Source organism: Gopherus evgoodei, unplaced genomic scaffold (assembly GCF_007399415.2).
Source record: "Gopherus evgoodei ecotype Sinaloan lineage unplaced genomic scaffold, rGopEvg1_v1.p scaffold_36_arrow_ctg1, whole genome shotgun sequence".
NCBI lineage: Eukaryota > Metazoa > Chordata > Testudines > Testudinidae > Gopherus > Gopherus evgoodei.
In genome coordinates, this window is record NW_022060038.1 from 50,706 (window position 1) to 62,123 (window position 11,418).

At 46.7% G+C, this 11,418-nt stretch overlaps 1 protein-coding gene across 1 annotated transcript; it reads left to right on the forward strand.

Annotated features, from left to right (window-relative positions):
* Positions 1-7,515: 7,515 nt before the first annotated feature.
* LOC115641851 (olfactory receptor 52B2-like) lies at positions 7,516-10,891 on the forward strand. The gene is made up of 2 exons (XM_030545220.1): positions 7,516-8,430; positions 10,811-10,891. Exons 1-2 carry the CDS (start codon positions 7,516-7,518, stop codon positions 10,889-10,891), a joined length of 996 nt encoding a protein of 331 aa, XP_030401080.1.
* The last annotated feature ends 527 nt before the right edge of the window (positions 10,892-11,418 follow it).

Sequence of the window (11,418 nt, forward strand, 5' to 3'; positions counted from 1 at the left end):
TGCCAGTACTGATGGGGGGAGAGAGAAAAAATACAAAACACTTTTCCTATTTTTAAGAAAAAGTTGGGACACCTGCAGGAGGGCTTAAATACGGGACTGTCCCTTTAAAAACGGGACGTCTGGTCCCCCTACACCTACTGCAGCTGTAGTTCTCTGGAGCAGAGCTACCAGCTCGGACAGGCTTAAAATGCTGCGTCCATGCAGCTGCACCACTGTGGTGCATCAGTGGAGACGCTCTGCGCTGATAGGGGAGAGCTCCCCGGTAGCGTAGTTAATCCTCCTCCCCGAAAGGCTGTAGCTATGTTGACACAGGGGGTCAGGTTGGTGTAACTATGGCACTCAAGAGTAACCCTGAGCAACGTAGTTATCCCAATATCAGTCTGTAGTGTGGACTAGACCTTAACTGAGATTGACTTCACCTAATCAAATCCCGGAAAAACTTGCAACTCTACTCAGGTGACTATTTTCATAAAAGTCAATGGGAATTGCTTGTGAATGAGTTCACTCTTGGGCTTGAGTGTTGGTCGGGTCAAGGCCTCAGAGACAGAAGGATCCAGCAGGAGGATTGTGAAGGAAAGAGGTTCTGCTCTCACCCCATTATAAACTGGGAGTGACTCTGCAGAAGTGAGTGTGAAACCGAGGTAAGGGCCAGAAGAACCGGTCGTGTGGCTGCTTTAAATCACTTTCGCAGTCACCGCTGGAGCCCTCAGGGTGACTGCAGCAAACGTGAGGAGGAGACATTCTCTGGACAGCAACACCAGGAGGGTGTGACCTGCTTCACCTGGGGCCAGAACCATCCGAACCATCTTCCCTCTTCTGGAATGGAGACGTACCATAGCAGGAGAGTTGAAATGGTTCCCAGTTGGGGAGCACTACCTTATGGTCATGGCTGAAACTCCTGACTGCCAAGGAAGTTGTGGGGAGGAGGTCCTGGGCCCTCCCACTATGCCAGGCTCCTACTCAGGGCCCTTTGTGCTACCAACAGTCTGGTTGTCCTCCCTGGGTCTCTTCCTCTCGTCCACCACCTCTGGGGTCAGCTTAGTCCAAGGTTTTTCCCCCGGTGGGGAAACCCAAACACCAATGGGTAAGAGGGGGTTACCTGGCTCCTTTCTCAATTCAGAACACGTAGGGCTGGAGAGACAGGTACCAGCACATCAGGCGATTTTGTGTCCTTCATGGTGTTTAGCCATCTTAATGGGCCAGGGTCGGTGATGAGCTTGAATGGGTTTCCCAGGAGATCATATTGGAGAGAGTCTATGGCCTGTTTCACTGCCAGGCCCTCCTTCTCTGTGACAGAGTAGGCTTGTTCTTGTGGGAACAGCCTGCGGCTCAAATAGAGCACTGGGTGTTCCTCCTCCTTTAATTCCCAAGATAAAACAGTGCCCTGTCTCATATCAGAAGCATCTGTCTGTGAAATTAATTTTTTGGAGAAGTCCAGACTCAATAGGACCAGTTCTGTACAGAGGCGTTCTTTCAATTCTTGAAAGGCCTTTTTACAGGCCTCAGACCAGTGCACGTTCTTGGGGCTGTCGTTTGTGATGAGATCTGTAAGAGGGGCTGCGATCGTCGAGAACCTCGGTACAAACTGAAGGTAGTAGCAACCAAGTCCCAAAAAACTCTTGACCTGCTTCTTGGTGGTAGGGCATGGGGTGTCTCTGAGGGCCTGGACTTTATCTATCAGGGACTGGATCTGGCCTTTCCCAAAAAATCTATCCCAGGAAGGTGGTTTATTCTTTCCCTATTTTACATTTTGCAGGGTTTGCTGTTAGTCTAGTCTGTCGCAGGGAACAGAGCATGGCTGCCTCTTGAGCCAGATGTTCTTCCCAGGTTCCGCTGTAGGTGACCACATCATCTAAATAGGCTGCGGCATTCAAGTCATGGAGCTGCAACCCCTGGTCCATGAGGTGTTGGAACATCACATGCGCTTCATGAAGTTCAAAGGGCATAGTTCGAAACTGGTAGAGGCCAAATGGAGTGGCAAAGGTGTTTCTTTTGTGCGATTCTGGTGTGAGTGGGATTTGCCAATACCAGGACTGTCAATTAATCACATGCATTAGTGACATGCATCTGTCGAAGTGGGTATTCACCCACGAAAGCTCATGCTCCAAAACGTCTGTGAGTCTATAAGGTGCCACAGGATTCTTTGCTGCTTTTACAGATCCAGACTAACACGGCTACCCCTCTGACAATTAATCACAGTTAACTCACGCAATTAGCTTAAAAAAATGAATTGCAATTAAACACAGTTTTAATCACACTGTTAAATAATAGAATATCAACTGCAATTTATTAAATATTTTAGATATTTTTCCACATTTTCCAATATACTGATTTCAATTACAACACAGATTACAAAGTGTACAGTGCTCACTTTCTATTATTTTTATTACAAATATTTGCACTGTAAAAGTGGTAAACAAAAGAAATAGTATTTTTCAATTCATCTCATACAAGTACTACAATGCAATCTCTTTATTGTGAAGTGCAACTTACAAATGTAGATTTTTGTTGTTACATAACTGCACTCAAAAACAAAAAAATGTAAAACTTTAGAGCCTAAAAGTCCACTCCATCCTACTTCTTGTTCAGTCAATTGTTAAGACAAACAAGTGGGTTTACATTTATGGGACATCATGCTGCCTTCTTCTTATTTACAATGTCACCTGAAAGTTTGCATGACACTTTTGTAGCTTGTATTGCAAGGTATTTATGTGCCAGATAGGCAAAACATTCATGGCTACCATTCCAGAGGAAATGCTTCCATGCTGATGACGCTTGTTAAAAAATAATGTGTTAATTAAATTTGTGACTGAACTCCTCGGGGGAGAATTGTATGTCCCCTGCTCTGTGTTTTACCCACATTCTGCCATATATTTCATGTTATAGCAGTCTGGGATGATGACCTCACATGTTGTTTGTTTTAAGAACACTTTCACTTCAGATTTGACAAAACACAAAGAAGGTACCATTGTGAGCTTTCTAAAGATAGCTACAGCACTCGACCCAAGGTTTAAGAATCTGAAATGCTTTCCAAAATCTGATTGGGACGGGATGCGGAGCATGCTTTCAGAAATCTTAAAAGAGCAATGCTACAATGTGGAAACTACAGAGCCCAAACCACCAAAAAAGAAAATCAACCTTCTTGTGGTGGTATCTGACTCAGTTGATGAAAATGAACACATGTTGGTCTGCACTGCTTTGGATTGTTATCGAGCAGAACCCATCATCTGCATGGATGCATGTCCCCTGGAATGGTGTTTGAAGCATGAAGGGATATATGAATCTTTAGCACATCCAGCGTGTAAATATCTTGTGATGCTTGCTATAAAAATGCCAGGCGAATGCCTGTTCTCACTTTCAGGTGATATTGTAAACAAGAACCGGGCCGCATTATCTCCAGCAAATATAAACCAACTTGTTTGGCTGAGCGATTGGCTGAACAAGAAGTAGGACTGAGTGGCCTTGTAGGCTCTAAAGTTTTACATTCCTTTATTTTTGAATGCAGGTTTTTTTTGTACATAATTCTACATTTGTAAGTTCAACTTTCATGATAAAGCGATTGCACTATAGTGCTTGTATTAAGTGAATTGAAAAATACTTCTTTTAATTTTTATAGTGCAAATATTTAAAATAAAAATAAATAGAAAGTGAGCACTGTACACTTTGTATTCTGTGTTGTAATTGAAATCAATAATTTGAAAATGTGGAAAACATTCAAAAATATATATATAAATGGTATTCTAACATTGTGATTAATCACAATTAATTTTTTTAATCACTTGACAGCCCTAGCCAATACCTCTTTGTTAAGTCTAAGATTGTGATATACCGAGATTCTCCCACCTTGTCTAGTAGTTCATCAACATGGGGCATGGGGTAGGCGTCAAATTTGGAAATCGCATTAACCTTCCTGAAGTCAGTGTAGAACCGGACAGTGCTGTCCAGCTTTGGTACTAATACAGCAGAGCTTTGCCACTTGCTGCAGGTTTCCTCAATGATCCCAAGCTCCAACATGGTCTGGGCTTCCTGTTTTACCACCTCACACACTTTCCGCGGAAGTGACCAGAGATTCTTCTGGACAGTCTGTCCAGGTTCAGTCTGGATGTGGTGATGCGTGAATTGGGTCCTTCCTGGTTGGGATGAAAACACCATTGGGAAGACTTTCACTAGGCTCTACGTCTTGGTGCTTTGTTCAGGGCGAAGTTGTCCCTCCTCCACCGCCCCGTATAGCCTCTTGGGACAGGGTATAAGGAACGTGTGGTCCCAGTTCTGGTTCCGTAGAGTACAGGGTGATGAATAAGGTTTCTTGTTCTTTCCTCGCCTTCAGTGTGTTGATGTGATGGACCTGGGTGGGCTTCCATTTGTCAGGCTATCTAACCTAATAATTCACTGGCTCAACTCGGTGTACAGTTTCTTAGGGACCTTGCCACTTGGCCAGTAGTTTAGACTCCATACTCGGGAGCAGAAGGAGGACCTGATCGCCTGGCTTGAAAGTGCGTACCCGTGCCCCTTGTTAGCGGAGCCTTCCTGTGTCTCTTGTGCAGTGAGGAGGTTGTCTTTAGCCAATGTTCCCAAAGTCTCAAGTCTCCCTCTGAGTCTCAACACATATTGTAGGACCTTCTGAGTTGTCGGAGTATGTCCTTCCCACATCTCCCAGACCAGGTTGAGGATTCCCCGGGGCTGTCTCCCATAGAAGAGCTCGAATGGAGAGAAGCCCGTAGAGGATTGTGGGACTTCCCGAATGGCAAATGGCGGGGGATGGGAATCAGTTGATCCCAGTGATGCACATCTTCTGGCATAAATCTTTTCAGAGTCTGCTTCAGGGTTCGGTTGAATGGTACAACCAGGGCATCCGTCTGTAGGTGAGAAACTGAGGTATGGAGGCTCCTTATTTTCAGAAGATCATAGACCTGTTTCATCAAGCGGGACTTAAAGTTCGTGCCTTGGTTGGTGAGAATCTCCTTAGGAACTCCTAAGGAGCAAAGGAACTCGAGCAAAGACTGTCACTAGTTCTGTGGCAATCGCCTTTACATTGGTGTTACATAGTGGGATTGCCTCAGGATAGTGAGTGGCATAATCGACTATCACAAATAGGTGTTTGTATCCAGCGGCACTTTTCTCCAGGGGGCCGACAAGGTCTATACCAATGCATTCAAAGGGGACATTGATGACTGGGAGAGGGATGAGGGGGCTTTCACCCCACCTTTGGGCCCAACTAGCTGCCATTCAGGGCAGGAATTGCAGAAGTTTTTAACTTCTTGATGTACGCCACTCCAGAAGAAACTGTCTAAGATCCGGGCCAGGGTCTTCCATCCAAGATGGCTTGCAGATGGGATGGCATGGGCCAATGCAGCTGAGCGACAAGGAGTTGTGAACGGATTTCCCCTATCCAATGGTCCTCTTCCAGCCAATATAGTCATTCCTTCTGGAGCTCAAAGTGGGGTTATTGAGCAGCCCAGTGGGGATCTACAACCTTGCCCTTAAACACTCTGAGTTGTCCATATGCATGGCTCAAGGTCTCATCTTCCCTCCAGTTCTTCACAAAATCAGTCTCTCGGATCAGTAACTCCCTTTACTGGAGTGGGATTTGTACCATCTTCTCCCTAGGAAGATCTTCCTGCAACACTTCCTCTTGGCTGGAACCCCTCTACTCAGGGTCCTGCTCCTCGCCTACTCTAACCAGTGTCACGGACTGGGGTTCCCTGCCTACCCTGGCTCTCTCTCAGGCACTTCCTCCGGGTTCTCGGGATCAGCTCTACATCCCCTCTATATGTCTGAGAAGTGCTACCAATCCCAAGATAACAGAGTAGGCTATGGTTGAGGCTAGCCTTACTAGAGGGGGTTTTGTGTTCTTCCTATGTTGACCTCTACCCAGGAACTGGGATAGGGCTTAATATCTCCATGAATGTACTGCAGGAGGATGGTCTCTCTGGGATCTTCAGGGTTGGGGACCAAGTCATCCTGGACCAGGGTTTGCCCACACCCAGAGATTACTAGACTTATTATCTTGGTCCCATTTATTTGTACCAGAACTGTTACCTTTTCTGGGGTGACCTCCAGGACAAGGATCTCTGCCATCCATACTTTCCCATATCTGCACTTCATATAGGAGCATTCCTGATAATGGTGGCCGTGATGCCCACAGGAGAAACAAGTCCCCATTGTTGTCCTGAAACTTCCTGTTGGGAACTGGGCCTATGGGTATGTCTTCCCCCAGATGCTTTTCCCCCTTGTCCTTCCTGGCCTTTGAGTGGGGAAGTCCCTTGGGAACCCCAGGTTCTATGCTCGGGCTGAGGTCAGAAGGCCGAGGGCTTCTCCTGGGCTCCCAGCCCCTGGTTTGAGTTCTGGTTGGGCTGCTGGTAGACTGGGGACTTGGGGAGCACCCTGTCTAGATTTTGTCTCCTCTAACTGGCTTCCCCCTTCTGTCAGGGGTTGTCTTTGGCTTCAAACAATGGCTCAGATGTGCGAGTTAGAGCTGTCTCAGCTGCCAGATAGCTTTCCATCAATTGTACGGTGTCTGTAAGTGACTCTGGTCAATGTCTCAGCACCCAGTCCCTACCCCATTTTGGGAGGATTTGGGCAAACTGCTACACCAGGATGAGTTCCACCACCCATACTGCGGTCTGCTCCTCTGACTTTAGCAACCTCCAACGTAGGTTTTGCAGTTTCTGAGTGATAACCCAGAGTCAGGCCCCTGGAGGGTACCTCTGGTAGAAGGTCTCCTCAATAATGTTGAGGGAGTCCAAGATGGCCGCTCTGATATGGGGGTAGTCTTGAGAGCTCTCTGCATCCAGACCTTGGTATGCGGCCTGCGGCGGCCCTGTCAGGTGGGGCACCAGCAGGATGGCCTGCTGGTCAGGGAGCCATTAGGCAGCTGTCAGCACCCACTCAAGTGTCATCAGAAAAGCCTTAGGGTCATCCTCAAGGCCCACCTTCATGAGCTTCATGGGTACCGGCAGGTCTCCAGGGCTTTGGCCCTGGCACCCTAATGGAGAAGCTCCAGGGGACCTCTGGGGCTGCATTAATGTCACAACTTGTTGAATTGACCTGTTGCTGGGCCCTTAAGTCAGTTGCTCTTGCTGAGCGGCCATTTGCTGCAGGAGATGTTGCTGTTACTACTGCTGTGCTACCTGCTGATGCTGTTTCTCAGTCATCCACTTCAGTAACTGTTCCGACTCCATCTCCACTGGCCAACCAGCCCACATTATTCTACATCAGGCGGTTTGGCCACCGAGGTCAGTCAGTCTCCTTTTATCTCAAGGGTGAGGCTGGCTGAGCCCAAAATAATCCCTCAGCCCCTTGTTGTCTAGTGTGAGATTTGTACACCTCATCACAAGTGTGTTTCTGGGTTTATGGTCACACACAACAGGCAGCTGTCACACAATGAAGTTTTTGATCATATCTTTGATTCTCTCAACAAATACATTCCAGTCCTAGCTGACACTCAATTTCTCACTGATTTTCTCTTTTACTGTTAGTTACTGGAAAATGAACAGAAGACCGATGTGATGGTAAATGATGCCAGCTGACAATCACACTGTTTTTGACCCTGTAACTTACATCCTGACCGGCATCCTGGGTACAGAGGAGTCTCATGTCTGGATCTCCATCTCCTTCTGTCTGATGTACGTCGCGTCACTTTTTGGGAACTCTCTCCTACTATTCATCATATTAACAGAACAAAGCCTCCATGAGCCCATGTATCTATTCGTGTCCATGCTGGCCACTGTTGATCTGCTGTTATCTACCACAACGGTGCCCAAGATGCTGGCTGTATTCTGGTTTAGAGCAGGGGAAATTTCTTTTGCTGCCTGCCTGACCCAGATGTTCTTCATCCATTTCAGTTTTCTGGCCGAGTCGTCCATTCTACTGGCCATGGCATTTGATCGGTACGTTGCCATCTGTGACCCCCTGAGATACACCATCATACTAACCAAGTCTGTGATCAGGAAGATGTGGCTGGCAGTTGTCACAAGAAGTTTCTGTATCATTTTCCCTCTCATCTTTCTTGTGAAGCAACTGAATTTCTGCAAAACCAACCTCCTGCCTCACAACTATTGTGACTACATGGCCATAGCCCGGCTGGCTTGTGATGACATCACAGTCCACATCTGGTATGGCGTAGCTGTGGCTATTTTAGTAATTGGTTTGGATGCTGTGCTCATTGCTGTATCTTATGGGTTGATCCTCAGGGCCGTCTTCCTGCTCCCCTCCAAGGATGCCCGGCTCAAGGCTCTCCGCACCTGCAGCTCCCATGTCTGTGTCATACTGATGTTCTACGTGCCATCCTTTTTCTCCAATTTTGCACACCAGTTTGGGAACATCATCCCAGGTTATATTGTCAACCTATTGGCCAACCTCTATGTGCTCATTCCCCCCATGTTAAACCCCATTGTTTATGGGGTGACAACAAAGGAGATCCTGAAACGGGTGATCAATGTCTTTTATCGATGCTGCAGCAGAAGCTTGGTACCTAGCTAAAGGAGCAACAGAAAATGCTTTGGGACTTGGAAATTAAAGCCAGGTTTTCATTGGAACTCTAGGGGTATTTTAACTATGTACTTCCACTGTGTGAGCTCGAAAGCTGGTCTCTCTCATCAACAGAATTTGGGTCCAATGAAAGCTATTTACTCCTCCACTTTGTCTCTCTAATATCCTGGGACCGACAGGGCTACAACAACACTGCTCACTTACACAAAAGGCAGCCAGACTGAATGAGTCTCTGTTCTAAGATGAAGGGAAACAACAAAACAAGAAAAAACAAATGTAAAATTACCCTGCCAGAGAGCAAGGTGTGTGCATCTCCTCTGTGACAAGCTGCATCTGAGCTGCACTCTTCATGGCAATGGAAAGCAGCAGCCAAGGAGGACATGTCATACACCCATGGGAAATGCACTGGACTGCACATTGGGAGACAGGGGCTCTAGTCTTTGTTCTGATGCCAATCTGTTGTGTCACCTTGGGTTCATTTCTTTCCTCCTCAATTTCCTCATTGGCAAAGTGAGCACACTTTGGGGCCAGCATGGAAGTCAGGAGCAAGTCTCCTCAGGGAGACAGTGCAGGGATTGCACGGCCCTTCTCCGTACAGCCCAGAACCCGAGCAGGGGTGGCTTTGACTGTGCCATCATGGGCCTCCTCAACCTGGAGATCCATCCCATGGCGCGCGCAGCACAGACCCCCCCACACCACCCCACAGCAAACATTGTGATTCATAATGTTTAAGGCCAGAAGGAACCACAGTCTGACCTCCTGTATAACACAGGCCCTAGAATTCTACCCAGTCACCCCAGTATTGAACCCAATAACTTGTTTTTAGTTACAGCAACTTCCTGCTCAAACTCCTAAATCCTTCTCAGGTCTCAGCTTTGCCGGACTCAGTCCCCCATTCCATCGCCAAGGCCTGCATCCCACAGGCCTTGCGTTTGGCTACCTTACGGTACATTTTGCACAGATGGGCCTGGCTTCCTCAGGCTGATCTCGCTCTGTTCCCTACAGAGCTGGATTTGTGGGCGTGGCTGGCAGCAGAGAGATCAGGGGGTGCTGTGGCCTGGTTCAGTGGGCAAGGGGCTCATTTGCACATGTTCCCTGGTTACCCTCAACCATGGGAAAAGGAGAGTATAATCCTGTGTCTGCGATAGGTTTGTTTCACCCCATGCTAAAAGAATGTTTTGCCTCTGAGGGTAACCTGCCAATTCCTCCTGGGGCTTGGAGGCTTGTTTATCCTGCTAACATCACAAAAATGCTGCAGGAATCTTTTTTTTTCCTTTTTACCCACCTTCCATTAAGAACGTAAGCACATAAGAATGGCCATACTGGGTCAGACCAAAGGTCCATCTACCCAGTATCCTGTCTGCTGACAGTGGCCAAAGCTAGATGCCCCAGAGGGAATGAATAGAACAGGGAATCATCACATGATCCATCCCATGTTGCACATTCCCAGTTTCTGGCAAACAGAGACTAGGGACACCATCCCTGCGCATCATGGCTAAAAGCCATTGACGGATCTGTCCTTCATGAGTTTATTTAGTTCCTTTTTATCCACTTCCTTATTTACTTTTTCAACACCAGTCATGATTTCATAGACCTCTATCATATCCCCTGAGTCTTCTCTTTTCCAAGCTGAAAGGTCCCAGTCTTATTACTCTCTTCTCATACGGCAGCTGTTCCATTCCTGCGGCTGTTGAGAAGAAATGTCTCCGAAAAGCAAAGAACACCCTGTACGGGGTCAGACCACCTGTTCATCCAGTCCAGCATCCTGTCTCCAGCAGTGGCTTATACCACAGATTCAGAGGGGTGAAAAGAATAGGGCAGTTATAGAGTGATTCATCCCCTGTCCTCCTGCCCCAGCTTCTGTCATTCAGAGGTTTAGAGTCAGCCTGACCGTCTTGGCTAGTAGCCATTGATGGATCGATCCTGCATGGACTGATCAAATTCTTTTTTGATCCCAGTTATACATGTGTCTAGTTCTTTTTTGAACCCAGTTGTACTTTTGGCCCCCACTACAGCCTTAGCAATGAGTTCCACAGGACACCTCTGTGTTGCATGAAAAGATATGTCCTCTTGTTTGTATTAAATCTGCTGCCTATTAAATTCACCAGGTAACCTCTGGTTTTTGCATTGTGTGAAAAAGGAAATAACATTTCTCTATTCACTTTCTCCACACCAGTCATGATTTTATAGATCTCTGTCATATTCCCCCTTAGTCGTCTCTTTGCTAAGATGAACAGTACAAGTCTTTTTAGTCTCTCCTCACATGGAAGCCATTCTAGACCCTTAATCATCTTTGTTGCCCTTCTCTGACCTTTTCCAGATGATACATGTCCTTTTTGAGATGGGGCAACCAGAACTGCACACACTATTGACGGTGTGGCCGTACCATGGATTTATATAGTGGCAGTATAACATTTTCTATCCATTTCCTAATGATTCTTAAAGATCTTTTAGCCTTTTAGATCACTGCTGTGCACAGAGCAGAAGTTTTCAGAGAACTGTCCACGGTGACTCCAAAATCTCTTTCTTGGGTGTTATCAGCCAATTAAGACCCCGTCCTTCTACATGTGTAGTTGGGATTATATTTTCTTGAGTGCATCATTTTGCACTTATCAATGCTGAATTTCATCAGCCATTTTGTTGCCCAGTCACCCTGTTTTGTGAGATCCTGCTGTAACCAATCACAGTCTGCTTTGGACTTAACTATCTTGAATAATCTGAATAATCTTGACATGCATCCGACGAAGTGGGTATACATCCATGAAAGCTCATGCTCCAATACGTCTGTTAGTCTAGAAGGTGCCACGGGACTCTTTGCTGCTTTTACAGATCCACACTAACATGGCTACCCCTCTGATACTTGAATAATTTTGTATCCCCTGAAACTTTGCCACTTCACTGTTCACTGCCTTTTCCTGATCATTAGTG

Bases quoted from the DNA above. Each gene is read 5' to 3' on its own strand.
- LOC115641851 (XM_030545220.1), top strand. From the start codon at position 7,516: ATGATGCCAGCTGACAATCACACTGTTTTTGACCCTGTAACTTACATC. The intron at 8,431-10,810 runs GTGATCAATGTC...GACCTTTTCCAG, and splicing joins CAAAGGAGATCCTGAAACGG to ATGATACATGTCCTTTTTGA.